The sequence below is a fragment of the Camelus ferus genome, chromosome 33 (assembly GCF_009834535.1).
Source record: "Camelus ferus isolate YT-003-E chromosome 33, BCGSAC_Cfer_1.0, whole genome shotgun sequence".
Lineage (NCBI taxonomy): Eukaryota > Metazoa > Chordata > Mammalia > Artiodactyla > Camelidae > Camelus > Camelus ferus.
This window is the reverse complement of record NC_045728.1, coordinates 6,102,583-6,130,252: the sequence shown is the minus strand read 5'-3', so window position 1 is coordinate 6,130,252 and position 27,670 is coordinate 6,102,583. Positions and strand designations below refer to the sequence as shown.

Genomic DNA, 27,670 nt, shown 5'->3' with positions numbered 1-27,670 from the left:
AAAGTGCTCCGCTGCTGGCCCATTCAGAGCCTCCATGGAAAGCAGGATAAATGGTCCTGCAGTTGAACACAGCCCTGCCCAGGGCGATGGTTTGACAAGCCGAGGGAGGGCTGGATTTCAGCCCCGACTCTCCCCGCCAGGCCTGACCATGCACGTCCAGGGTGCACAGCTGTGCCCAGTGGCCCTGCCCCTGCCATCCCCTGTCTGCGGAGCGGGACAGAAGGAGGGACAGGAGGGCCCATGCCCACTGGACCCGTGAGAGGGAAAAGCGATGCAGGCTCTGGCGTCAGGCCGGCTGCTTCCTCTTCTTCATGGTAACGACCTTAGAGCTGCTCTTACCGGCATGTCCAGTCACCCCGGGAGGAAGTGCCCTGCTTTTATCTCCCTTTGACCCAATAGAAAACTTGAGATCAGAGAGGTAACTTGTCCAACACCTGTGCAGCCTGGAAATGGTTGATCCGGAATTCAGGTCTGGGTGTGTCAGATGCCAGAGATTACATTCCTTGTTTGTTCCCTCTTCTCTTAGCACAATTTTAGTTGAAACTGTATCACAGTCACTAGTTAAAAAATTAAACATAAAAAAGAGTATATGATTATATGATATAAAGAAAGTCTTTCTCCCCTTCTGACCCCTGCCCCCCACTGCCGAGTTTCTTCTGCATCCTTCAAATAACCTATTTCTGTAGAGACTTATCCACGTATGCACACAAGTCTTTTGGTGAAAGCACATTGGAGAGACACAGAACACTGCTCTCCCCTTGCCTTTTCACAGTGTCATCATATGCTTGGGAGACCGTTTTGTGGCAGTGTGTGTAGGTATCCACTTTTTCAAAGGCAGAGTGTTCCGTTGTCTGTGTGGTGTTGGGTCCAAACAGGTCCCTGTGGGTTTTTTGGTAGATTTTCAAGTCTTTTCCATCTTTTGCCGTCACTAACAGTGCTGGCTGTAAAGATCTTGATAGAAAAGTTCGTGCAAACATAGGAGACTTTTCTGTAGAATAAACTTCCAGCAGTGGACTTCCTGGGCTAAGGGGGATTTCGACAGACACTGCCAAGTCACCTCCAGAAAGGTCACCCCGGCTTTACTTTCACTACTGATCCGTGAAAGAGCCTGTCCCCCTGCCCCCAGCACCGGAGGCTCTGAGGCTTCTGGAGCTCTGCCGGTAGGATCCGTGAAGAATGAGTCTCTCCTCTGGGGCTGTCGTATTACTTTCTGTAAACTGAATATTCATGTTCTGAGCCCATTTCTCTACTTGACCTGTTGACTTTTCTCCTTTTTGCCTTGCACGAGCGCATTACAGGCTCAGGGAATTCACTGGTCCGATGTATATATGATGCAGGTACTTGTCCTAGTTCCTCATTTGTCTTTTCACTGTTTATTCTCTTTCTCTCCCTCCCCTTCCCGCAACCTCCCACCCCCGCTTCTTAAATCTTTATGTTGTTGAATTTATCTTTCTATTTTTATAGCCTCTGAATTTTTGTCTTAAAATCTATACTCCCTCTTTTATTTTAAAACTTTTTTAGGGGGGGGTAATTAGTTTTATTTATTTATTTATGTATTTGTTTAAATGGAGGTCCTGGGGATTGAACCCAGGATCTCCGGCATACTAAGCACACACTCTACCACTGAGCTATAGCCTCCCCTCTACGCCATGCTCCCTTTTTTAAATATAAAAATGTTTCAAAATATGAAGGATAATAGAATCCCATGTGACAGTCAGCCAGACTTACAGATGTTAATGTTTTCCGTATATCTGATTTTTTTCAAAGAAGTAGAATATTGGAAGAAAAGACCTAAGTCTTATCCGCACAGTCCATCCCAATCTACTTCATCTCTTCCTAGAATGTGATAGTCACCAAGAATGATTCCTCTATTTTTTTTTTAATTCTTTTCACTTACATGCTATCTATATGGTCTTGTTTTGTGTGTTTTTTTAAGTTAATGCGATCGTACTATGTGTATCTTTTTACAATTTTTAAAAATCTGGACATCAGGTTTTTCCGAATAGATTCATGCAGAGTAATTTATTCAGTTTAAATGGTTGTCTGGTGTTCGGTTTTGCGATGATACACAGTTTGTTCAGTCACCGCTCCACTCATGGCTGGTTAAGATGTTTCAGTTCTTTCGCTGTTGCTGCGGAGCTGCAATGAGCATCTCTAGTGGGTGTAGACGTACGAGGGTGGCTGACTCTGGGCTACGCCTGGACGTGGAATTGCCGGATTGTAGAGTCTGCACACCTTCAGCCTTACGAGAAATTATGAATTACTCTTGTAAGCCCTTGACTCAATGAACTCCTGCCAGCAGCATGCAAGAAGTGATACTTGGTTTTAATCTGCGTTCCCTGGTCACTTAGTGAGGTTGAACATCTTTTCATGTTCATTAGTTGTGTGAGTTTAAGCTGTGAATTGCCTTTTCCTGTCCTTTGCTTTATTCTCTTTGGTTCCTTGGTCTTTTTTTTTTAATTGATTTGAAGGAGTACTGATATATCCTGGTATTTGTTGAACATGCCGTCTCTGACTTGTCCGAGGCTGGAGCTCTCACCACAGCACCACCGCCTCTGCCTGTGGCTGAGCAGCTCTGGGAGGATCTGTCCTGCAGAGAGGGCACCGCTCAGGAGAGGGATCTGATCAGGGGCTGTTTCTGAGACTGCGGACTTTCAATCCCGGGATGTGTTTTGAGGCTCCCACACCTCCCAGAACTTGTTCTTGCTACCCCCGTTTCACAGATGAGGCATGTAGGACCTTGTCCAGGGACATCCAGCCTGTGACTGCACAGGCTGGGCTGGATCTCAGATCTGTGTTCAGACCCCTTTTCTCTACTTCCAGCAGGTGAAGGGTACTTGGAGGTCTGGGGACTGCTGGCTGGGGTTTTCACCCTGGCTAGCCCTCTTGAGGGGCAAGTAAGGAAGAAGGGGGGTTTCCTGGGTAACAGGGTGTCTCCAGACCTGTACCTCTCCTGGGAGCCCACAGGGTGTGTTGACATCAGCCCATGGTGTGGTCCAGCCATCTCAGAGTCGACACTGATTAAAAGGTGTCAAAGGTAGCGGAAGATGGTTCTGTAGAAACCACACCTCTTTGGTATAAGGGTGTGAGCGCAGCAATGTGTGATTGTCAGAAAGTGCGGTCCTTGCTGTCTCTGCCAAGTCCTACGCCGAGCCTCCAACGAGCCCGTGGCACCTCGTTTGCCCAGGTAATTGCGAAGTATGGGTCTGCGATGTTTTAACTTGATGAAGCTTTCTGTTCACACTTGTTCTGCTAATCTGTTCATTCATTTGGACATCTGTTCATTTCAATATTTGTCAGTTACCTACCACACGTAAGGTATTAAACTGGGTGCTGGGGATACTGCGGGCCACCAGAAGTCCCTACTTTCTTGGGTTGTACGAGCTTGTGAGTACAGGAGACAGTGTGGTGCCCCTGCTACAGAGACATGAAACAGGTGATGGGGTGGGCGGACTGCCGGAGTGGTTGGGACCCTGCGTCCAGAGCAGGGGCTGGAGGTTCGGGGGGAGTCTGAGTGCTGGACTCTTGAGGGGAAGCTGGGGACAGCGGCCTGGGCTTGGGTCCCTAAAGTGATTTCAGATCCCCCAACATTTATACTGTCATCAGCCCCCCTAATGAGGGTTGGTACTGACCCTGCCTCCCCCGCCTTCATCCCGAAAGAGGTTGGAGTGCAGATGGGGGCATGTGAGCTAAGATTCTTGTCTTTGGGGAGAGGAAGGTGTGTTTAGAAGTGCTGGTGAGGTCTTGGGGGTCACCCGGGGCTTCCTCAGTTCCTTGGCCATCCTGTTCTGCATCGGGTAAGGTTCAGTTTTTACTGCTGTGCTCTTGGTCACAGAACAGACTGGAAAATGGTGTTTTTTTCAATGATGTTTTAATCTACCCCTCAGGCCACACAGTGGCAGCTGCTGGATTCCCACTTAGCGCACAAGGCAGGAGTACTGCCGATCTTCCTGTGCATTTTCTGGGTGCCTTACCTGCGTTTTCTTGTTTACCACCGCAACCAACCTGGTAGGAAGTCTTTATCTCCGCTTTACAAATTGGCAGACTAAGGCTTAACGGTGCTTAGTGGTTTCCCCAGAGTCATAGTCTGGCAAGTGACCGAGGCAGGATTCAGTCCCGGTGACCAGCTCTCCTGGTGGTCAGAGGGGGAGAGAAGGCTCTGGGGAGACAGTTCCATGTGACCTGCTTGCCCGCCCACCACAGCCGTCTGCGTGGGGCCCAGGAAGGTGCGGCGTGCAGGGCAGAGCCATGAGCCCGTTGTGGCAGGCACTGGGGCAAGATGCCAAGTTCAGGAAGAGGGTGGGTGCGGGCAGAGCGGAGGCTGGGCCGGTGGAGCCGGTGGCAGTGTCACGTCGACCTGTGCTCCATGCCCTGAACCCTGACAGAGATGGGAGAGCAGGGCCTTATTGGCTGTGACTCTCTTGAGACCCAGGGACAGTATAGCTTTCGCTGTGGCTGTGAGTCCAAGTGACTGGGGCCTCCCCAGGCCTCCCTGCTTTGCGGTGAAGCCTTCCTGAAAAGGAGTCTGGGAGGCGGGTGAAGTTCCATCCACGAGGGGCCTTGGAGATGGTCTGGTCCAGTGCCGTCCAATAGAAATGCAATGGGGACCACAGAGATGAGCCACACATGTAATTTTAAATTAAAAAAAAAAAGTTATTTTTGCCACATTGTTAAAAAGTAAAAATAAGAAACTGACATTAATTTTACTGTTTTAACCCAATCTAGGCAAAATATTATTTCAATGTGTGATCAATGTAAATAATTTTTAAGGTGATCGTTTCCCTTTGTACTAAGTCTTTGAAGTCCAGTGTGTGTGTTCCCCGCTTCCAGCGCCGCTGAGCCTGGACCAGAAGCATGGCAAGTGCTCTACGTGAGGCTGGGGGCCCCCTCGGGATGGGATGGGGTTGGTGCCGTCCACCATCTCCGGAAGGGGCATCTGGAGGCCAGAGGAGGGAAGGGACTGGCCGTACTGGTGATGAGCTGGGTTCAAACCCCGCTTCTAGTAGTGCTTTTAGCTTTGGCTCCTTGGGGCCAGATTCATTGATTCCAGGGTGAGAGGTCTGAGGAAGGACTGTGCCCAGGAGTTTGGGGCAGGTCCATGACCACACCGGATTTTTCCTTTATTTATTCTGGGCATGAACCTGCCTTTTTGATTCCTGACCCGTCACAGCACTTCAGCTTTTTCACCCAGAGAATGGAATTCAAAGCTTCTGCCCCACCCGGGCAGGCACCACAAGTATGGTTTTCACCACAAGATCCTGTGGTGTCTTGCGACTGGCAGCTGATAAAGTGGAGGAAACAGGGTTTCTACACAGGAGGCTGCAGCCCCGGGCTGTCTGGAGCACCAGTTGGGGGGGTATCTTGTGGACCCCAAGGATGGGGAACAGAGAGCCTTCCTGTGCTGCAGTGGGGAACCTATCCGTTCCCTTTCCTCGAAGCTTGGATGGCTGGAGAGATGCCCCCACCTGCCCACTGTTGGCCCTGAAGCCATTGTGAATTTTTCTGCCTTCTGCTCCCTCATGTGAACTTGGGCCAAGACCAGCCTGCTCCCTCCTGGGCCCGCCGTGACCATGCTGTGCTGCTCAGGATGGGGAGAGGGCACAGTGCGGGCTGTGTCGAGCCAACGGCCGGGCCAGAGGGGCTGGAGCAGGTATCTGACCTATTGCTACTGCCTGTCCCTTCTTGCTCTGCCTGCGCTGTGGCAACGACATCCCCGACGAATAGCCCCATGGATGAATTCACCAGATTTGTATTGAGAGCCTGTTGTGTGCCAGCCACTGTTCTAGACATTGGTGATACAGCAGTGAATGAAAAAAACAACAAAAGTTCTATGTAAGTGTAGGAGAGGTATCTGAAATGTTGGGTGTGTGCAGGACTTTTGACTGGAGGTGGAGAAGGAGGGTGAAGAGCTCAATTGTAGCTATCAAGCCCATGTCTAGGGGAAAAGCATCCCAGGCTGAAGGAACAGCCAGTGCAATGGCCCAGAGGAGGGAGCTGGCCTCGCCCAGTCAAGGATGGTGAGGTCTGTGAGTGGAGCCGAGCACATGAGGGAGGTGGGGAGGGAGGGCACAGAGGTGCTGCCCAGTAGACACTGCGTCCTTCCAGGTCAAAGCAAGGGCGTGGGCTTCCTCTCTGAGTCAGTGGGAGCCATGTAGAGATTTCGTGCTGAGGAGGGGTGATCTAGATGACTGATTCATTCCAGAGAATTGTGGTTCTTTGGCCAGCAACACCCAAGAGTGACTGATTAAAGTGGATTATAACTCACAGACAGGAGAACTCCAGTGGCCTGTGTCCTCACCTCGCCTTACCTTGTGATTGAGTTAGTTACATTAAATCACCGTCCAGCTTGGTGCCCGCTGGGGTACTGGCAGAGGGCTCTAAGCTGAGAGGCATTGCTGGGGGTTAGCTGGCACCGTCGAGATTCACACAGCTTGATAGGCTGGAAACATGGCCTGAGATTCCTGATGCGAGATGTTTGCAGGCAGGTGTAGAACAGTCCTGCTTTTAGGTTCAAAAGGAACGCCACACAAGTTCAGGGCCCAGGGGGCCTGGCTCACCAGCCAGGGGTGTTGGTGCTGTGCCAGTGGAGTGGCATGACTGTGAGAAAGTGAACACGGTCTTAGCCAGCATTCGTGGAAGTCTGGTGTCCAGATGGTGTCCAGTCATCCCGCGAATGCAGCTGTGGGCACTGGAGACCTGCTGGAGGGCTTCCAGGGGCGCCCTGGGGCGATGGGGGGGGTGCAGAAACCATGTCTCATGAGGAAGCCTTCCTGAGACCGAGCACGGGAGGCGCCCCTTCGCTGCTGTAAGCCTTTGAAGGACTTTGATGTGATGGAGGGTGACTTCTTCCAGTTGCTCCAAAGGGCAGCAGGTGGGCATTCCAGGGATCTTGGCGTCTAGGAAGCCATTTCTTCACAGGAAGGTTTAGAAGCGGCAGGGGGTGGCGGGGGCGGGGGGAGCAGGTTAGGAGTGTGGGCCCTGGAGCTAAGCTCCTCACTAGCTCTGGGCCCCTGGGCAAGATGCTGACCATTTTTGCATCTCATTTCTCTGTCTCCACAATGGAGGTAATGATAGTGTTTAACTCACAGGGTTGAGATCATACTTGGACAGCCCTTGGAAGTGTCTAGCACAGCAGTTCTCAACATTTGGTAATGTCTGGAGACATTCAGGTTGTCAGAACTGGGGAGAGGGGGTCCTGCTGACATCTAGTGAGTAGGGGTCAGAGGTGTCGGTAACCATCCTATGGTGCACAGGACAGCCCCCCACAACAGTGATTAATCTGGTCCCCAAAGCAGTGGCGAGGAGGTTGGGACCCCTGGTGTTGCACATGTAAATTTGCAATACATTTCAGCTCTCAGTAAGGGATGTAGTACATTTTTAATCTCATCTTGTTATGCCTGTGTCAAATGTTTATGAAGGATTTGCTACATTCTAGGCCCTGGGATAAAGTCTGAAGATAAAAAGCAGGCCTGGACCACAGAGATCATAGTCTCATGGGCAAGAAACAAAAACAGTTAATAATATAAAATTATATTATGTGATAAAGCGTCTTCTCTAGCCCGGGTACTCTGATAGATTCTTGGTATAAACAAGCCTCCAACTTCAGAGGTCAGAGGACAGTGGGCAAGACATGAAAACAGTAATTTTGTAATATGAAATTATATTACCTGGTAGGTGCTAAAATCAAGATGTGAACTATATTTTGTGGGAAGAAACCATCGTTTAGAAATGTCGGGAAAGACCTCCTAGGGGAGGCGCCGTTTGAGCCAGCGCTGCAGGAGGAGTGAGACTGTCCAGGGGAGCGGCGGGGAGGGCCTAGGGTCTTCCTGATGGAGGAAAGCCCATGCAGAGATGGGCCTGTGGAAGGAGAAGGGGGCTCCTGCCCTGTGCTTGGGAGGAGCTGGGAGATGCACCTGCAGGGCTTGTGGCCTGGGATTGAAGGGCCCTGGCTGCCTCTAAGGAGCTTTGATTTTCCATTTAAGGAATGGGGAGCCATTGAAGCGGGAGGGTGATTTGGTCCATATTGTTTCTTGGAAAGATACTGTGTTGGCAGTTCCAAAGAAGAGGCTTGAGTGACGAAAGACTTGCCGAGGGACCAGTCAGGAAGCAGGTAAATGGGGGTGGGATCTACAATCAACCTGTGACTCAAGAAGAAAGGTGGAGGGCTGCATTCCAAAGTACTTCGGAGACTCTGGACTATGTGGCCTTTACACTGCGCTGAGCTTATAAAGCTTCACATCCCCAGTGCCTCCCACGATGGCAAACATTTAGTAGGAGTTCAGCAAGCATTTGCTGGAAAGAGGAAAAGGGGGTAGAACGGATCGTGTTTAGTGGGGATGCTGTGAAGGGGAGGGGATGTTGGAAGGATGAGCTGATGATCGTGTGGGGGTCGGTGGGTAGCCTGGGTCCAGTTTTGGACACGTTGAGTTTGAAGAGTTTAAGATCATCCCAGGGAGGGTGCACAGTAGAAAATTAGAAATATTAGGATGGGATCAGGGGTGGGAAGTGAAAGAGGTGAAAAAGAGCTTGAATCATCAGGGCATGAGCAGTAGTTAAGCCTCATGGTGAATGAACTTGTCCTGTGAAAGCGGGCGGGGGAAGGGCCGAGGTCCGAGGGCGGCTCTCTGGAGAATCGGAGCGAGCCGGGGACTGACACAGAGGTAGGCCGAAAACCTGGAGAGAGTCTTGACGCAGAAGCCAAGGAGGTGTCGTCTGATTGTAGCGAAGTCCTCAGAGTACAGGAAAGAATGAGAATAGACCTTTCTCAGGTGCGACAACTAGGAGGCCACCGAAGGCTTCAGCCAGAGCGATTTCCGCATGAAAACAGGGGTGGGAACCAGGGGCGGTGGGGGGGTGGGGGGATGGGAGGTGACTGATGTGGCCCAGATTCAGGAGTTAGAGCACTGGAGGCCGGGACAGAGAGGCACAGGTAGCCTGAAGAGGAGCTAGAGGCAGAGAAGGGTTTTGTTTTGCTTTAGGCAGAGGGAGACTTGAGTGGAGGAGGAGGCAGGGGCGGAGAGACCAGGCAAGGGGGGTCACTGGTTGGGAACAATGCTGGAAAGGTGGGTGGGATCGTGTCCAGGGGGAGGGGTGAGGAGGAAGCAAGAAGGCCAGGTGAGTCAGGTGGCTGGCAGGCGGCTCTGGGTTTTCTCCAGGAAACTGAAGGTCGGTGACATTGATCAAGTGACTTGCTCTGAATCAGGAAGGACAGAGCCTGTGCTTGGGTCCCACTGATCTTCCCATGCCCTTCTCAGGAACCTGAAGCCAGATCCCTTTGATGGGCCAAGGGCTCTGGGGGGGCCTGGCTTCCTGCTGGGCCTGTGGGTGGTATCCGGTTCTGTTCCTCTCAGTACAGGGAGTGCCCTCGGAGCTGGTGCCAGGGCAGCGTGGGGGCTTATTTCTTCACCCCGTGCTCCAGTTCTGCCTCTTGGCGAGTTCTGTGGCCATGCTCCGCAGCCTGGCTTCAGCAGGGCAGCAGGAGAGCACACGGCCTTCCTGCCCTGGGGTCCGCTTTACCCAGTGGGTTGGGTGGGCCGGTCTCCTCGGCAGCTGTTGGCAGGTAGAGGTTGGGGCACCTTGGTCCACCCATGAGTGGATCAGCCTCCTGCTCTCCTGCCCAGGCCCTTCTGTGACTTTCCTCCTGTCCTTTGGTTCCCAGGGGCTGGCAGCCATGTGGGACAGCTGCTGGGCGAAGGCTGGTCATTGTCCTGAGGCGGCAGCCAGCCCAAGAAGCCCGTGCTCCAGGAACGTCTCGGGGCTCAGTGAGCCTCTTGGCTTGGCCCAGCAAGGGGAGGGGGTCGGCTAATGAAGTCTCCGAGGGGGTCTCCTGGAGCAGGGCTCCAGGACTAGCCAGCCTGCTCAGCCCTGAGACCAGCACAGTTTAGGGAGGAAGGGTACAGCTTTCCCAGGGAGGAGACCAAAGAAGGGCAGTTGTCTTGTGGCTCAGAACCTGTCACCTCTGATCCCCAAAGGTCTCCTCCGTGGAGGCGGGGCCTGTGGCGTGGCCAAGGCCTTGACTTTCAGTGACTGGGGAACATACTCCATCTCAGCTGCCTGTTAGAATCACAGGAAAGGTGAAGTTTTTTTGTTTGTTTGGTTTCCTACTTGCCGATGCCTGGGCCCCGCCCCCAACCAATCAAATAAGACTCTTGGAGAGCAGGACCTGGACACCTGTCATACTTCAGCATCTCCGGAATTGCCTTGTGCAACCAGTGCTGCGACCTCCTGATAAAGGGAGATAAGTGCGATGGCCTGGACCGTGATGAGAAAGGAAGACTGGGAGGGCGGGGGTGGTGTGGTGGGCGGGAGAGGGTGCAGCCCCTCATGGAATGAGATGTGAGAGCTGGGAAGGGCCTGGTTTAGAGCTTTGCAGCTCAAAGTGTGGTCTCAGCCTAGCAGCAGGGAGCCCCAGGAGCTGGTGAGAATGCAGACCCACCACACCCACTGAGTCAGGATGTGCACCTCAGAGTTTGAGAAGCCTGCTTTCGCCATTATCTGGACCAGCGGTTCTCAGCCTTGGCTGGGTTAGTGTCGCCTGGGGTGCAAGAAAAAATTCCAGCGCAGGGCCAGACCAGTGAAGTCAGAATCCCCAGGCCTGGGACCCAGATCCTGCCGTTTTCTTGTTCAGCCGAGGTCAAGAGGAGTGCTTCTTAAACCTGAATGTGCATGTGAATCATCGAGGGGGTCTTATTCAAATGCAGGTTCTGATTTGTGCATTTGTACGTTTCTAACATGATCCTAGTGAGGCCCAGGCTGTTGATCTGATAATTGTATTTGAGTTGCGAGCATTTCTTAGACCAACTTTGCAGTTTTACAGACCAAAAAACTGAAGGTCAGAGAGGGAAAAATGACTCCCCCAGGATAACCCATTGTGTTATTCATTCAATAATTGATGAGCTCTGGCAGGGTGTCAGGCAACGTGCTGGGACTGGAGCTGGGAATCAGACAGACCCCCTTCCTGCCCTCACAGGGCTTGTAGTCAGTGGGGGAGACAGAAAGCAAGTGAGCAAGTAACTAGACTACTTACAGATGAGAAGTGCTGTGGAGGGGATAACAAGGTAGGGGATGACTTGACGGTTGCCATGGGTAGGTCGGGGAAGCAGACCAACCTCGGAAAAGCAACCAGGGAAGTTACTAGAAACTTGGCTTTCACTGGGGTCTTCTGATTACAAATCTAGGACTTTTCTTTACTGGGCAGGGCCGTCCCCATCCCCTGGTGTTCCCGACCCTACTGAGGACATCTGACTCTGGTCCCCGCCCTGCCCCACCTGGGTTACTCTTCCCCTCAAGACTGTCATCCTTGGGTGTTTGTGGACTCAGCGTGCAGCCTGGGGGATACCCTAGGGAGCAAAGCATCAACTCCATAATAGGACCGTGTTCAGGATAATCGATTTATGGTTTGTAACAAAAACCAGACCTCATCCAGAGGCAGTCCCCCCAACCCTTGAGAAATAAATTTGAGATCTTTTCACTGATCCTCATGAGAACACACTCATGCTTCCCTCCCTTTCCTGATCCATCAAGAGAATCACATGGGCTGCTTGTGAAAATGCCCACCCCAGGTCCCACCCCAGTGCTGAAGCAATCTCAGGGAAGGGCTCTGGAATCTGTGTTTTCAATAAGTGGCCCATGTGATGCCTACCACCCAGATCACTGGGGAGCACGGCCTGGATAGCAGAAACTGGCTCTGTGCGTCCTGTGCCTCTTCATGTGGCTGTGGACACTGCAGAAATCTCTTCCTTGTTGACTCAGAAGCTTGGCCCTTGGCTGGGTTTGTGACTGGAGGGACCTCTCTGTTTATCTTTGTGTAGCAACTCACTTCCTCCACAGCCCCATCCTTACCTGAAAGGGTCTCCTGTCTCCTCTTTGACTAAACAGACCCTTCCCACTCCCCAAGCTCCCATACAGAGAGCCTGCCTACCCTGATTCCCCCCATGCCCCTGGGTGATGAGGGCGTGGGTACTTTGCATTCAGCCAGAGTCTAGGAGGGCTGGAGGGGGCCTCATGGACCATCAGGTGGCCCCACCCTCACCCCAGTGTCTGGGCGGAGTCGTGGGAGATTGATGATGGAGAGGGAGCAGCCAGAAGTGGTGGAATGCCTTGGGTAGTGAGGAATAGATAAGCTTAACTTCGGTTGTGTAAATCTGAATCATGCCCTTGCACAGTTAGCTTAACTTTCCTGTAGAAAATGGGTGGAGGCACAGCTGCCTGCCAGAGCTGGCCCTTCCTCGGTCAAAATGAGGGAGAGGACAGTGAGGGGAACCAGGCCAGGGAAAAGCTAGAGTAGGCCAGCCTGGCCTGGGACCAAATCCGTGAGGGGTGGGACTTGGTTTCCCTTTCTTTCTGGGGCATAGGACGCCCCCCTGGATCCCTGATGCTGCCTCTGAGGGGTTAAGGCGACGTCCAGGTGAAGAGGCCTGCTCTCTGGGTGGCCACCCCGGAAGCAGCTTTGTGATTTCTGGAGGCGGGAAGAGGCAGGCTGTGGGTGTGCCCTGCTCCAGTGGCTAAGCGAGGGTGTTGGAGCTGACCAGACACCTGTGACTCTTACCTCCTAGGTGGCTCGAGGCAGCCGGGATGACAGCTCTCCCCAGGAACCCTGCTGCCTGAGAAACATGGTCAGCAAGTCCCGTGAGTGTTCTCTGGGGGCTCTCCCACCCTGAATGATGGGCTCCGCCGAAGTAGTCTTCAGCATCATCCTGGGACCGCCCTGGGGTTGTGGTGGGACAGACACGGACCCAGGGGCCTCTCTCTTTATCTCAAAGGAGAGTGGAAACACTCAGGTCCAAGCCCCATGCCAGAAAGCTCAGGGCCTGCTTGAGCTGGGGTTGCAGGAGCCCCAAAGGGCAGACGAGAAGATGGACTGGGGCTGTACCTGCCTGTTTCTGCCTCCAGCTCCTCTGTGCATGTGCCCTGCAGGCTGGAAGCTCCTGGCCATGCTGGCTCTGGTCCTGGCTGTCATGGTGTGGTATTCCATCTCCCGAGAAGACAGGTACATTGAGCTGTGAGTCCATATTCCATGACCTTCCGTGGGTTCTTCTTGGGAACGGGGTTGGAAGCTGGAGCATCAGGAGGTGGGCACCTAGTGGGGCAGGAGGGTTCAGAGAGCCAGGGCGTGACCGCTCCGGTACATGCCAGCATGAAATCCTTCTGTGAGGGTGGGTGGTGGGTCTGGGGGATAGGGTAGGGATGACTCCCCAGGTCCCTCACCCAGGGCGTTCAGGAGAAGGAAGAGCTGGATTCACAATGATTTGGTGTCAGACTGGCTGACACGGTTCCACCCTGCGAGTTGCTCTCCAGCAGTTTGGGACCTGAGTGCCCTGGGAGGAGGTGGGAGCTGCCTGGGCTGATGCTGGCCCCTTAGCCCTGGAGGTCTGACTGGAGCTCCTGCCTCCTCTCCTTTTCTGTCTCCAGTTTTTATTTTCCCATCCCAGAGAAGAAAGGGCCGTGCCTCCAGGGTGAGGCGGAGAGGAAGGCCTCTAAGCTCTTCGGCAAGTAAGTATGTGAGGACGGGGTGGGGGTGCTGAGTGCTGTGGGCACAGGTCAGGTGAAGGCAGTGAGGGAAGCAGAGGCCTTGGCTGTGTGTACATGATGTTAGTGGTCTGACCCTGTTGCTGGCATCAGGATTAATCCCTTCCTCACCCCCACCCTGCTTTCACCTTGTGCAGCTACTCCCGAGAACAGCCCATCTTCCTGCAGCTTAAGGATTATTTCTGGGTCAAGACACCATCTGCCTATGAGCTGCCCTTTGGGACCAAGGGGAGTGGTAAGTGCCCACCTGGTGGGGTGGGAACGGTGGGCTCACCTCGCCATACTGCTTCCCGTTCTTTGCCGCCCATGGTCCCAGTGCCCACGCTCTTAGCCAGGCTCAGATACTGAGGTCAGGGGAGGGAGAGTTGGCAGCCTTTGGAGAGCTAGCTGTTGTCATCAGCCCCTTCCAACCCGGCTCTTTTTGTAGAAGACCTGCTTCTCCGGGTTCTAGCCATCACCAGCTACTCCATTCCGGAGAGCATCCAGAGGTAAGGAGACACTCCTTCCTGCCCTGGTGTGAAGGGGTCATGGTCCAGCACCTCACAGTGAGCCTGCCTGTCTCCGGGGGAGGTGGATATGCCAGTCCCCATGGCAACTGAGCCTGAGCATCCGGCTGCCAGAGTGGCAGAGGTGGCGGAGGGCATCGACGTGGTAACAGGCAGGCCTGGGCAGCAGGCAGTGGGGGGTGGGGCTCCGAAATGGGGTTTCTGCTTGGTACTTCCCAAATATCTCCCTCCGTCCCTGCTCTCTCTGCCATGTTCTGCTCAGTTTCCTCCCCTTTGAAAGCCTGGGGCTGCAGAGTCAGCAAGACCACAAGCAGGACTCCTCAGAGATGCCTGGGGAGCAGGGGCTGCAGGGGCCTGGGAAGGAGAGTTGGGCGGAGCAGGAGCAGGGGCTGCTTCTGCTCTGACCACCCTCTCCCCGTGGCAGCCTCAAGTGTCGCCGCTGCGTGGTGGTGGGCAACGGACATCGGCTGCGGAACAGCTCGCTGGGCGAAGCCATCAACAAATACGACGTGGTCATCAGGTCCGTGCGGCCGCCCTCCCCTCCTCTGTGTGGGCTGGTGGTGAGCAGGCCCGGCGGGGCTCCAGGTGACAGGCGTCCTCCCCCCGCCTCCCAGGTTAAACAACGCCCCCGTGGCCGGCTACGAGGGTGATGTGGGCTCTAAGACCACCATGCGCCTCTTCTACCCTGAATCTGCCCACTTCAACCCCAAAGTGGAGAACAACCCGGACACACTCCTCGTCCTGGTAGCTTTCAAGGCCATGGACTTCCACTGGATTGAGACCATCCTGAGTGATAAGAAGCGGGTATGTGGGGAGACTGGAGGGGAGAGGTCGAGGCCTGGTGATGGGGACACTGCCTGGGTCAGGACCTCCCACGCCAGAATGTGTGCCCTGCAGTTCCTGAGAACCGGGGACGGGGAGGCGTGAGCTCAGTGCTCTGCGGGGCTTCTGACGGGCCGCCCCGCAGCCTGGGCCTGAGAGCCTGCAGGAGTCAGGCAGCAGCAGCCCAGGGCACGCCCAGCTTGAGGCTGCCTGGGACGGAAAAGCTGCCAAAATATGTTTGCCAGTGAGAAGCTTGGGAGCAAAGGGACCAGTCCGTAGTCACCTCCGGGTGGGGGCAGGTTGAAACAGTCGAGATCTGTGTCCTTCTAGGAGGACCCCAGAAAGCCCACTGTGTCTCTTTGCCATCTGGTTGGATGCTGAACTGTCCGACCTGGCATTTTTTGCCAAGTGTTGAGCTAGCGCCTTCTACTTGTGCAGATATCCCTGGAAGCGGGCAGTGGTTGGACCCAGACTCTTCACACGTGCCACCTGGTCTCCCCTCGGGGCTGCCCTCTCTCCCCACTCCTCTCCTCTTGCCTCCCCCTCCTCCCCTCACCCAGCACCCTTGAGGGCCTCTGCCCTCGCATGGAGCACAGCCCCTGGCCGAGGACCACCTGGCTGGCCCCCACCCACTCCTGTCTCTCCCTTCCAACCCTGCCCCGCTAGGTGCGGAAGGGCTTCTGGAAACAGCCTCCCCTCATCTGGGACGTCAACCCCAAACAGATTCGGATTCTCAACCCCTTCTTTATGGAGATTGCAGCTGACAAACTGCTGAGCCTACCAGTGCAACAGCCTCGCAAGATTAAGCAGGTGATGATGGGCTGAGGACCCAGCAGCTGGGGCTGGGCGGCTGACGTTCTGGGTGGAAAGTAGGTGGGGCTTCCTAGAGGCTTAGGAAGGCGTGGAGGACCCCAGGAGAGGGGAGAATTATAGCAGAGATCGCAGCTGGCATTTGAATGACACCTGCTGAAGTCCCCTGACCTCGGGCACACACCTGTAATCCAGAGTCACGTATACCGGCTTGTGCAGCCGGGGAGAGCGCACACTTCTGAGATGCCCCAGGCCTTCTCCAAAGCGGGGAGCCAGGGAAGGGTATTTCTAGGGCTTAGGGGGCTGGTGTTAGAGGATGGTTTTGGCAGGTGCTGATCAAAATTTATAAACAGAATTCATAAATAGGATATGCTGGGACAGTCAGTGGTCTTTTTTTAAATTTACTTTTCTCATTTTTCAGTTTTATTAGGTAGAACTGTTACAATTTGCACATACACAATATATTGCATGTAAATACATAACATACAATATCCTGTTCATATTTTTAAAAATTTACATGTAAGTACTGTTCATTGTTTCTAAGAACGTTTAGAGCTTTAGCTTTTTAAACTTACATAGCTATCAAAAGAATAAAGCCAACAACAAAATAAGAATTAATTCAAAAAGATACATATACCCTGCTATTAATAGCAGCATTATTTATAATTGCCAAGATATGGAAGCATCCTAAGTGCACATCAATAGACGAGTGGATAAAGAAGAGGCAGCATATGTATGTAATGGAATGCAACTCACCCGTAAGAAAGAAGGCTATTTTGCTATTTGTGGCCCTTCACTTCACATTTTTTTTTTTTTCTGGGATTTGCTGGGACAGTCAGTAGTCTTATCTTTAAAACACAGAGTGCAGCCCAAGCCCTGCAGTTAATTTTTTTTAATCACTTTTTCTGCGATCTTATCATGGAACATATTGGTCTAAAGGAGTTAAAAGAATTTGAGGTTGCAGTTGGTCCTGCAGATCCAGGTTGGGTAGGTGTGGCAGTTTTGGGAGTCAGAGTGTAGTTTCGTAAGTTATGGGCGCGGTTTCAGCTCTCAGTGCCCTTGTGGTCCCAAGCCTGTGCTTCCACTGTGTCTTTTGAGCCCTCAGAGGGGCTGTGTGGGATCACGGATAGAGGTTGCTAGGAGACAGAGACAGGACTCGCTGTGCTTCGTACCTTACTGGGTGACCCTAGGCTAGTCAGCCACGCAGAGCCTTGGTTTTCTTATCTGTGTGCTGGGGATAATATTAATGCTGACGTTTTAAAGTCATTCTAAGATTTAAAGGAGTAATTATGTCATATGCCTATCATGGAGATTGGTATACAGTGAACACTCAATAAATATTTGCCAAATTTTGAATACATGATTTTGTTATTTACTGAACATTTACTCTGACTCAACTTCCTGTGCTGACTGCCTGCTTCTGTGACCGCTCAGCGCCAGCCCCCAAGTTTGCATGCGTGGGAAGTAAGACATGCTCTTTGCCCTAGGAAAGCTCAATCTAACAGAATAAACATACAGGTTGCAGCCTGGAATGACAAAATGCTCCGGCAGAGAGTTGTCCCAAGTGCCGTGGGGTCTTGGAGCAGGGGCTGACCTCTGTTAGGGGCTGTCTGGAGGTGGGACCATTAGAGGAAGTGGTACTGGAGTTGGACCTTATGGGAGCATTTGGCAAGACCAGCAACTCCCCTGGCACTGAGTTCCCTGTGCACGTGATGCTGAGGGGGCAGCAAGGAGGAGTTTATGCCCCTGATGGCAGAGAGTGAGGCTAGAGAGCACAGGAGAAGGTTAAGGCCAGAGCCTGGCTCTCTTGGCAGTGGGAAGAGGAAAGGAGCGGATAGGACTGGATATCTGTGTTGGTTTCCTGTTGCTTCCTAACAAGTCACCAGTTTAGCGGCTTAAAACAACATCCATGTATTGGCTCATATTCTGGAGGTCAGAAGTCCAGCACAGCATGGCTGGAATCTCTGCTTAGGGTACACAAGGCTGAAATCAAGTTGGCTGCCAGACTGAGTTCTTGTCTGGAGGCTCAGTGGGGAGATTTGCTTCCAAGTTCATTCTTGGAAGGATTCAGTTCCTTGTGGTTCCAGGTCCGAGGTCCCCATTTCCCGGCTGGCTTTGGCCTGGGGGTGGTACCCTTAGTTCATAGCGGCTGCCCGCATATCTTGCTGTGCGACCCCCTCCATTGTCAGACCAGCCACGCATGATAAATCCTTTTTGTGTCTCCGACTTCCTCCAAGACAGCGCTCTAGACCCCGGTGTAAAACGCGTGAGACGAGGTCAAGCCCACCAGGGTTTATCTCCCTATCTTACGGTCCTGTGCCCTACAAAGCAGAATAACACAGCATGTCTCATCATATTCGTAGGTTTCGCACACTCTCAAGGTTCCTCTTAGAATTCTCCTGCTACAGCATGGTTTTAAAGTGAAAATGAAAGATTTATGATAATTCTAGATTTCCGGCAGGGACAACCAGGTGAATGGCAGTATGTTTAAGCAACAAAGGGAAAATGGGGAGAGGAGAGTGCGGTGAGTTTAAGGAGCCCACGTCCGAGCAGAGCCGGCTAGAGCTGATGTATGTGTGGTCTGGCAGAGGTCTGAACTTGACAACACCATGGTGGTAAAAGCAACGGGACTGAGACGGAAGTCCTGGGCAGGAAGTGGCAAATGACGGAGAGGAGGGCTCCGGAAGGGATGCCGGGGGGAACCTGGCACTAGGGGGCCTGACAAGGTCCGGGGAGTGGGCACCAAAGAGGTCTGGAGAGCAGTCACCCCAGCGGAGGAAGGCGGTTTGTGAGGTGAGACTATCAGGTGGCCCATCCCCATGGATGAATTAGGGATGGAGGAAGTGAGGTCCTCATAGCAGCCCGTGCCGCTGGGGGTGGGGGGTGTACTGCTGTCCCCATTTTACAGAAGGGGAGAGCCCACCCTCATGAAGGGTGCACAGCCCAGGAGTGTGAGAGCCCCAGGGCTCCTGAAAGAGGTGAGGGTCTCCAACGCAGAGAGCAGAACCTTTTCACTCCCAGAGTGACTTGCTTAACAGTTGAAGCCTCAGTTCCCTATCTGTGAAATGGGGCTAATAACAGCATCTACGTCAGTGTGTTTTTGTGAGGACCGAATGAGATGATACATTACACTGGCTGAAACACTTAACACAGCGTCTGGCACGTAGCGCCTACTCAGAAAGCGGTAGGTATTATTAGTGTTCTACCGTCATTCTTGTCATCCTGATTGCCATCATCACCCTTAGAGGCCCAGACCCTCCCCAGATGTGTTGAGTTGTACAAGGCAGTATGGTAGCCAGGAGGCACGTGTGGCTATTTACATTTACATTTTAATTAAAATTGGATAAAATTAGAAGTTCAGTGGCTTAGTTGCACTAGCGCCACATAGCTCCTGGCTGCCCTGTAGAACAGCACGGCCGCCTGACAGAAGGCTCTGTGGCAGAGCGCCGCCTAGAGGTGGTGGAAGGAGCGGGGCTCCCTCTAATGCCTTCCCCACCCCTTGTCCCTCAGAAGCCCACCACGGGCCTGCTGGCCATCACCCTGGCCCTCCACCTCTGTGACTTGGTGCACATTGCCGGCTTCGGCTACCCAGACGCCCACAACAAGAAGCAGACCATTCATTACTATGAGCAGATCACGCTCAAGTCCATGGCGGTAAGTGGCCCCACGTGTCAGCTCAGTGGGGCGAGTGGGCCTGGAATCCTCGGGTGAGTGAGGGGGGTGGCAGGGGCCCAGAGATGGCTCACGGTGAGGGCATATGGAGGGTCAGAACTGGAACCAAGGCATCTGGACTCCCAGGCCAGCGTCCTCTGCGTTCTGTCTTCCTTCCGAGAGCCGCCCAGGGAACGGAGATCCGGGGCTGTGGGGTCCTGGGCTGGCCAGGAGCTGCCTAGGAGTTCCTCAGTTTGCTTCCTTGGCTGTCTCTGCAGGGGTCAGGCCACAATGTCTCCCAGGAAGCCCTGGCCATCAAGCGGATGCTGGAGATTGGAGCGGTCAAGAACCTCACTTACTTCTGACTTGGGCAGGAGCTGAACCCGTCCTTCTGCTCCCCGTGCTGAGCGGCCCCCATCCGTGGCTGTGGGGGTGCCTGGTGCCAGCATGACCTGCTCAGACTCACCCTCCCCTGTGTGGGGAGGAGGCCAGGTCTGAGATGAGGTCGTGCCCCTGGCTGCTCTGGTGGAGGCCGGATCCAGTCAGGGTGGAGGCTCGGGGCAGCAGGAGCCCAGCCAAGGCCTGGGGCTGGCTGCTGTGGCACTCCCTCTCTGCCAGGGCCAGGAGATTATTTAATGGGCTATTTAATTAAGGGGTAGGAACGTGCCGTGGGCTGGTCCTATGGCATCCAGAAAAGGGGGCATCGTACAGTGTTCTGCCCACTTTTTATAAAAACAAAAATGATGGACCTTCTAGGGCCTAGACCCAGAGCAGGCCTCCCAGGAGGGTGAGGGCGTCTGGAGCGGGCGGTACCTGGAGTGGGTGGTGCCCTTCAGAGAGGGGCTGCTCCCTCCCAGCAGGCATGGGGAGAGCACTGGCATAAGGGTTCCATGCTGAAGGGGAAGACATCTAGAAAAGAGGTTACAGACTTATCATTAAACTATTTTTCCTAAAACAGAAGCAATCGTGATACCCCGTGTCTTTCCAAATTGAAGAAGACATGGATGGGTGGTGGGACACAGCAGTGGGCCCCGCTCCCGGCAGTGGACAGGCTGGTTAGAGAGCCAGTGGGGCCCAGAGCAGGCCAGGGTCGTCCAGGAAATAATTATTTACTGAGTACAGTGCTTGGTTGGTGCCAAGTCATGCACCATCACCCTGGTGTAGCAGGCAAGCAAGTGGTACCCAGAGCAGCCCTGTCTGCTGGACTCCTAGCCTGACGTCTGCATTCTGGCTCACTTTCCAGAGGTAGGGAGGGGCAGGAGGATGCCAGATGGGAGTGGCAGAGCCCTCTTCCACCTCCCTTCCTCTCCCTCTCTAGCCTTGTTTCCAAAAATCTCAAGCCAGGAGGTGTGCGTTTGAGGACAGGGGTGGAGTCACACAAAGAAAGCCAAGTTTTCCTTCTCAGATTAAGTGGGGTCATAAAATGGAGTTTACAGATGGTCCTGCCAGTGGCCCAGGCAGCCAGAGTAGGGATGGGCAGGGCATGGGCAGCATCTGAGGGATTGGCACAGCCTGTCAGCCAGTAACTGGGCCAGGGAATGAAATCCCCCCACGTCTCCAGAATTGTGATCGCCCTGCTGTTTGCCCATCTCCACCCGCCTTTGTTCTCCATCTTCCCAGGCCCTGCTGAGCCGCCAACTGGGCTTCCCGCCACTCTCACAGCTGTTCCTTTACATCTGGAGCCAGGAGGGAGAGCTGGACCTCCCCCACAGGGAAGGGACTCACAGCTGTGTTCCTGGCTTTCTCAGAAAGAATTGAGCCTTGAGGTTTTGAGACAGCTAGGCTGGGACCGGACAGACAGAGAAGGGCAGAGATTTGGGAGAACAGGAAGAGGACACCCTTCTCGACAGAGTGTTGGAGTGGCCTTGAGAACACCCATGCTCATCCCACAGAGAGGTCCTGAGGACCATCGTGGGGAATGGAGTTGCCTGGTCTCTCGGAAGCCTGGCAGAACTACTTGGCTAGCTGCTCTCCTCCCAGGGGAGGGGGGATTCTAAAAGCAAATTGGGCTGCAGCCCCAAACCCCCTTCTCTCCACACGGGCGAGCATTGTCACCCGGGCGTTGTTCTGGGGGGCCTCGCTGACTCCGAGCAGCGTGAGTGTGTGTGGGGGATCTCAGCTCCGCTTACCCCTGACGTTTCTCCAGCTGCGTCTCGTGAAGGTATGCAAGGGAGTGTCCATTTCCCTGTCCAGGCCATTGAAAGTGGCTGTCGGCACATGTGATCCAGCTGTCCTGGATCAGGGCCACTGCCTGTTACTGAATGTGCCTAAACTCGAGCCAGAATCCAAACTCATACTCTGCCCCTCAAACTGCACACCCACGCATGTAGACACAAGAGCGTTTTACATTCTTGGGTGATGCCTGTGATGCCACATGGCTACATCCACACAGGAGTGTGTATGGGGTAGGGGTGTATACCCCCCAACCCGCTATCGTTCTGGGGGTGGGCTCAGCCCTCCCAGGGTGCTCCAACCCCTAGGCAGAGGGAGGCAGTACCGTGGGGTCAGAGCAGGCGGTGGAGCTTTGATGTGGAGTTGTTGGATGGGTTCTTTGGCGTTCTGAGAAAGGGACTTTCGTTCTTAAAGTTAGCCCGACCGGTGTGGATGAACCGCCTGCCAGCCGGCCTGCCTGGTCCTGATTAAACTTCGCTCTTAAAAGGAGGCAGGAGGCAAGCAAGGCACAGCCGACTGGGCTCTGCCACCTAATTCTACCCGACCTTGGGCTGATCGCTTCTCCACGTCTATGCTCCAATTCCTACATTCCTTGAGACACGAGGGCGGGTTCAGCCAATGAGGACCACCTATACCGGAATTATCTGGGGGCGATTTAAGAATGGAGATTCTTGGGTCTTACCCAGGTCGCTGGGGATGGGGCCCAGGAATCTGGAATTTTAGCAAGCACCCGCAAACCACTGCCCTAGTCGTCTAGACTACGGATGATCTCACAGGCCTCTTCCAACTCAACGGTCTGCGTGCAAAACCCATCCTAATCCCTCGTGCCCTTCAGCCGCGTTAATTAGACGCACGCGCGGTTCTCCCCCGCGGGCGGGGGCGGGGGCGGGGGCGAGGGCGGGCGGAGGCCGGGGCGCGCATGCGTCGTCGCGCGGGCGCGGGGCTAGGCCCGGCGGAGCGGCGCCCTCGGGCAGCCAGCGCTAAGGGAGGCATCTCCCGGCGCTGGGAGGCCGGCGCCTCCCTGGCAACCGGCTCCGGGCCTGGCAACGGCCGCCGAGTCAGCGCCTGTCTGCGGGGTTTGCAGCCTTGCGGCGGTTTTCTCCGCCCGAGTTTCCCTGGGCTGGTCTAACTCCCCCTGCGCCCCGTTCACGTGACCTACGTGGGCTGCACCGCAGGGGCCGGGGTGGGACAGACTAGGACAGCGAGGGACCCGGAGCCATCTGCTCCATCCAGTTTAGACTGCGCAGTGCAGCTCTCCTCCGCAGAGGGGAAACAGGCCGGGCGAAGTGAAGGGGCTCCTAGCTCAACCTCCTAGCTGCGCAAGACAGTTTCGGTCTTTAGAGGGGGAGGGTATAGCTCAAGTGATAGAGCGCATGCTTAGCATGCACAAGGCTCGGGGTTCAATCCCCAGTAACTCCTCTAAGAATAAATAACATAAATTAACCTAATCCCCCGCCCCCCCAAAAAAACTTTACCCAGCCCAGCAACACATTTACATGATAGTGTACACTCACATCAAGTAGTGTGCCTTAGCTGTGTGTCCTTATTTACGATTTCTGAGGTATGAATACATCCAGTTGCCTCCCCTAGAGACTGGCCAGCCTGTGAAAATTTTGAACGCGGAAGCTGCTCTGTCTGTGAGGCAGTAAGGTGTAAGCGCTCATACTCTCCTGGGGTCTACGCCCTGCTCTGTCATGTGACCTGTTAAGTACTGATTATGTCTGCCTGCCTCACAATGAGGCTTTAAGGATCCAGTGGGAATACGTCTGGAAAAACACTGTGTAGACTGTAAAGTATGATATAAATATTAGATTGGAAAGCTGCCTTGCATAATAGAAAATGCCGGAAAGCATGTATGCAACCGGTGAGGTACATCTGGAGGGCCAAACACGCGCCCAGGTACCACTAGTTACAAAAAAAGTCTTTGTCTTCAAATCACCCTCAGGCTAAGTAGGGGAAGGTAAGACATTGGTGAGAGGACTCGGGTACAGGCTTTGCATAATCCCAACAGTGAACTGTGAGTTCAAACTGCTCTCTGGCAGTGGTTTTTATATTGAAGTCAGATGCCCTTAGGGCTTTTTGGAGAAGGGGGTTTCTTGGGTGCTATTGTCCATTTCCAGGGCACGCAGCCTACCGGGATAGGTTCCTAAACGAAGGTTGAGAAGTACATCCTCAGAGTTGGTACGCTCTCCCCTAAACCATCTGATCTTTTTGATGTCTTAATTATAGCTTCAGAAAACTATTTGTTAGTTTTGAGCATTTCCATGGTTTTGTACCAGATGTGGTTCCAGGAAATCTTTCCAACTTAAAAGTTTAAGGAGGAATCTATGTATGTATGTATGTCGGTAGTTATAGCCTGTTTTCCTGTTTCCTTTCTCTTCTTGTTGAGTTCTGAGGACCCGAGAAGTAAGGCGGGGAGATGAACCTTGGGTCTCGTTAGATGTCAGATTTGGGGGGAGCCCAAATGTATCGGAGGGCTTCACCTCTTCAAGTGAAGGGATTGCAGGGGTTGGGAGCAGGTTGAGGAGACCACAGTCCTGTCTAGGAGTTAGCACAGAGGGATATGACAAAGGTTTTTAGGGAAGAATGAACTTTGGGAGCCAGATTTCAGTTCCCAGGCAAGACCAACAGTTTAAAGAACTACACCCCTCGACAGAGACACTGCTTCCTCAAGAATCTTGTGTGACTGGGAGGGTGGAGTTGGCGGAGGGAATGAGAGAAATCACCCCAGGGGATCGAAGTTGGAATTACTGAACAAAGCTGTTCCAGAACTGTCTATTATTCTGAGGTTTCCTAAAACTCTATTTACGTACACCACCAACCTAAACACTTAAGGAGTGTCTTCACTTGCTTAAAAATCTGTTTCTCTCCTGAGGAAAAATATCAGAGAACAAGTTACAGTTTGGTGGGGAGATCCTCTCCCGTTTGGTTCTTTTTCTCTGTAGATTTCTGTTCGACTCGTGGCCCTGCATGGCAAGAGAGCTAGAGAAACTTTTTTTTTTTCTATTGTTGCTGTTTTTTTTGTTGTTGTTGTTGGGGGGGGGGGATTAGGTTTATTTATTTTTAACGGAGGTACTGGGGATTGAACCCAGGACTTCGTGCATGCTAAGCACACACTTGACCACTGAGCTAGACCCTCAGCCAGATAAATGAATGGATGCTTTTTGTTTTTGTTTTGTTTTTTTGGCAGGGGGAGGTAATTAGGTTTATTTATTTTTTTTAATGGAGGTCCCAACCCAGGACCTCATGCATGGTAAGCATGTGCTCTACCACTTGAGCTACACCCTCCTTCCCCGAAAAACTTTTAAATAAAGTCAGGTAGGAAATTTTATCTGAAAATCCTGCTGTAGAATTCCTGAATCCTCATCTGTATCCCTTGATCTCGAATGCCTTCTTCACTGCGTATTTCTCCCAAGTGCAGTGCCCACTGTGTCCTTGGGCAGCAAGGCCCTGGCCCTTTAATTTCTTTACGAAGGTGGTCAAGATGGTATCTCCAACTTAGTCCACTTGAACCTGTCTTTGCCTAATTGAGGGTGACTTTCAGGGATGAACCCCTATATTCAGCTCCTATCCTGAGTTGTGCCTACCCTCTTGCATAATGGGGAGTAGATTTCAGAGAGGGTCCATTGAATAAGAACCTGATTCTCTCACAGAAGATCTGTTTCCTGAGACTTCCTTTACCTTGTCTTTGAACATTGAACAACTCACATTTACCACAAAGGAGACAGCTATAGGGGATCATTATGGGAATGCTCTCAGCATCCCAAGATATGTCCTAGGGTCACAGGAGGGAAGAGGATCCCCTTGCATGGCTGGGCTCCCTGAGCAGTGATCTCAAGGGAGACTTTCGGCCCAGGGGTTGAGGCCTGTCCCAGCCCTGCGGGTGGGCGGAGCGGACTGTCTCAGAGAGGAGTTCTGGGAACACGGCGCGGCAGGCGGATATGGGTACCAGGGATGCCGACCACGACGCAACGATGCATCTTGTGAATGGCATGTGTTCACAAAAGGCCTTTTAAAGATGAGGGCGGTGGTGGGAGTGAAACCGCAGGGCCTTAGTCATGAAAGCTTTCAGTGTATGCCCAAGACTTCACCATTCGAGAGGAGCGGGAGACGGACCCAGGAAGAATGGCAGTTAGAGAGGGAAAGGGCAGATGGTCCTCTCCCTGCATCACGAATGTATTCATCCAGGAAAACAAATCCTTATTTTCAGAAAGAAGAGTAGCTTGGAATTTTCTCATTTCCCCCAGTTTGTGACCTAGTTAGGAAGATGGAAACATTGGGGGTTGGGGAAAAGATCGGAGCCTTACTGGGTATGAGAAGGAACTGTCAGAGCGAGGGAAGGTTTTATCAGTGACTCTCAGAGAACGCTCGTGGTTTTGCTGCTGAAGCTGCAAATAGCTGGTGTGTGGTTACATCTAAAAACAACGTCCATAAGAGGCTTCTAAAAGGCTTTTTTAAAGGGGAAATAAAATGTAAGACTTGGTTGAGATGTCATTATGTCTGAATGTTCATGTTTCTTTAAACAGACACCCAAAGTGGTATTGTAAATAAAAATCTATATACAAATTAGGATCGTTTTTATTTAAATATTTATACTTTTATTTTAATAAAGAGTGTGTTTTCTAGGGCAACTTCCTAGAGAAGAAACTAATCACAGGGCCCCCCCTTGTCCTTCTTTGCTGGCACCGTCATAGACCGCTCACCACACCTGGGAAGGGCTGATGGGACTGGTGGAGCATGTGCCTTGTGATTTCAGTTCTGACCCCATCACAGAAAACGCCTCGAGCTGTGTGTGCCTCTCCATGCAGGGAGTGAGAACTGGAGTTGCTGCGAGCTCTTTTTCTCCCGTCCTGAGAAATCCCCAAAGGGCTGCATCACATTTGCTGTTGTTTCCCCCAGACTTTCCTACTCCAGAAGCTCGAAGGCAGCTTCAAGGCCTGCTCCTTTACAGCGCTGGTTTCCAGTGCATCGGAGGCGGGTTTGATGCGGTGTGCTAGTGCTCAGTGTGAGACCGCTTCCTGTGCCATGAAAGTTGAAGACGTGGTGGAAGTAACCCTGATCTTTCCAGGCCGATAGAGAGCCTGAGAGTTAGAAACTGGGCCCCCATCCAGTGACTTGGAGCCAATAACGAACTGCAAAGCTATCAGAAAACTGGATCCTGGCCTTGGGAGGGCTGGGGGTGATTTGATACACAGACGAGCTTTCCCAGGGAGCTGTGGTCTTTCCAGGTCATCTGGGGACTGGCGGGGGAGGGTGCCAGTCCTGCCCTCCCGCTGGAGCTGCAGCTGGCCCTTGCTCAGCCTGCCCCTGAGTGAGTCCGTTTTCGTTGGCCGTTTTCATCATGTCCTAGGATGAAACTGGCCTGGGCTCGCACTGTAGGACGGAAGCATTTCACAGGGGAAATCACGTGTGTTTAAATCTCTTGCTTGTCACTTGTTAGCTCTGTGACCTTGGGCTGGTCTTTTGGCTTCTTTAAGCCTCATTCCCTCGTCTGTACAATGGTAATGCTTTGTAGAATTGTGAGAATGAAGTAAGATTACAAATGTGAAGGACCCATTTCAGTTAATTTGAAATCACCTACAGGGGACTTCAGGGCTTCCCACTGCCTTCATTTTTTTTTAAAACACTTCCCTTTACCAGCTTTTTTTCACCTTATTCCTGCATGAGAAGTTAGTGTTGCTGGAGACAACTGAGGGGTTGAGGGGTGCACACGGTGCTGTCCAGGCTCCTTCTCAATGTCTCAACATTCCAGAAGCCCCCAGAGCCTGCCACTTTCCCCCGTCTGTGCTCTCCTCTTTCGCCAGGGCCTCGCTTGCGGTCTCCTACCCCTTCGGCAATCCTTTGCTGTGTTTGTGCTGTGGAGGGGGCTCAGGGGTGGACACCGGGTAGCCGAGTCCTGACTGCACTGCCCCTGTGCTCTCTGCCCATCTTCCACAATGTCCATACTCTCGCCCTGCAAGTGTCTGAGGCTCCCGAGGGAGAAGAGAGTTCTGTTCTCTGGGAGATGGGATTTCTTCCTGTTCCCCTGGTTATTCTGTGCCAGAACTTTGGGTCCCAAGAAAGAAAGGGTACCTCCATCCTATTATGAGAGCTGTGTGTGTGTGTGGCAGGGGCCCAGGGGCAAGGTAGGCTGTGGTGAGGAGTAGGAGGTAGATTTCCCCCCCACCTCCAAGCTGGGGAGA

General features: G+C 53.0%; 1 protein-coding gene across 11 annotated transcripts in view; it reads left to right on the top strand.

Annotated features, from left to right (window-relative positions):
• The window catches only part of ST3GAL4 (ST3 beta-galactoside alpha-2,3-sialyltransferase 4), a 33,182-nt gene extending 12,906 nt beyond the window's left edge, over window positions 1-20,276 (top strand). For 5 of the 11 annotated variants that reach the window (XM_032472380.1, XM_032472382.1, XM_032472381.1 and 2 more), the window contains 10 exons: window positions 12,555-12,627; window positions 12,892-13,000; window positions 13,411-13,491; window positions 13,665-13,762; window positions 13,955-14,015; window positions 14,458-14,553; window positions 14,648-14,837; window positions 15,522-15,665; window positions 19,176-19,319; window positions 19,595-20,276. In XM_032472380.1, the coding sequence (XP_032328271.1) occupies window positions 12,612-12,627; window positions 12,892-13,000; window positions 13,411-13,491; window positions 13,665-13,762; window positions 13,955-14,015; window positions 14,458-14,553; window positions 14,648-14,837; window positions 15,522-15,665; window positions 19,176-19,319; window positions 19,595-19,681 (1,026 nt within the window). In that variant the 5' untranslated portion in view covers window positions 12,555-12,611 and the 3' untranslated portion in view covers window positions 19,682-20,276. The remainder of the gene's footprint in view (window positions 1-12,554; window positions 12,628-12,891; window positions 13,001-13,410; window positions 13,492-13,664; window positions 13,763-13,954; window positions 14,016-14,457; window positions 14,554-14,647; window positions 14,838-15,521; window positions 15,666-19,175; window positions 19,320-19,594) is intronic. The other 6 variants (XM_032472384.1, XM_032472386.1, XM_032472385.1 and 3 more) reach the window with 3 other exon arrangements.
• The last annotated feature ends 7,394 nt before the right edge of the window (window positions 20,277-27,670 follow it).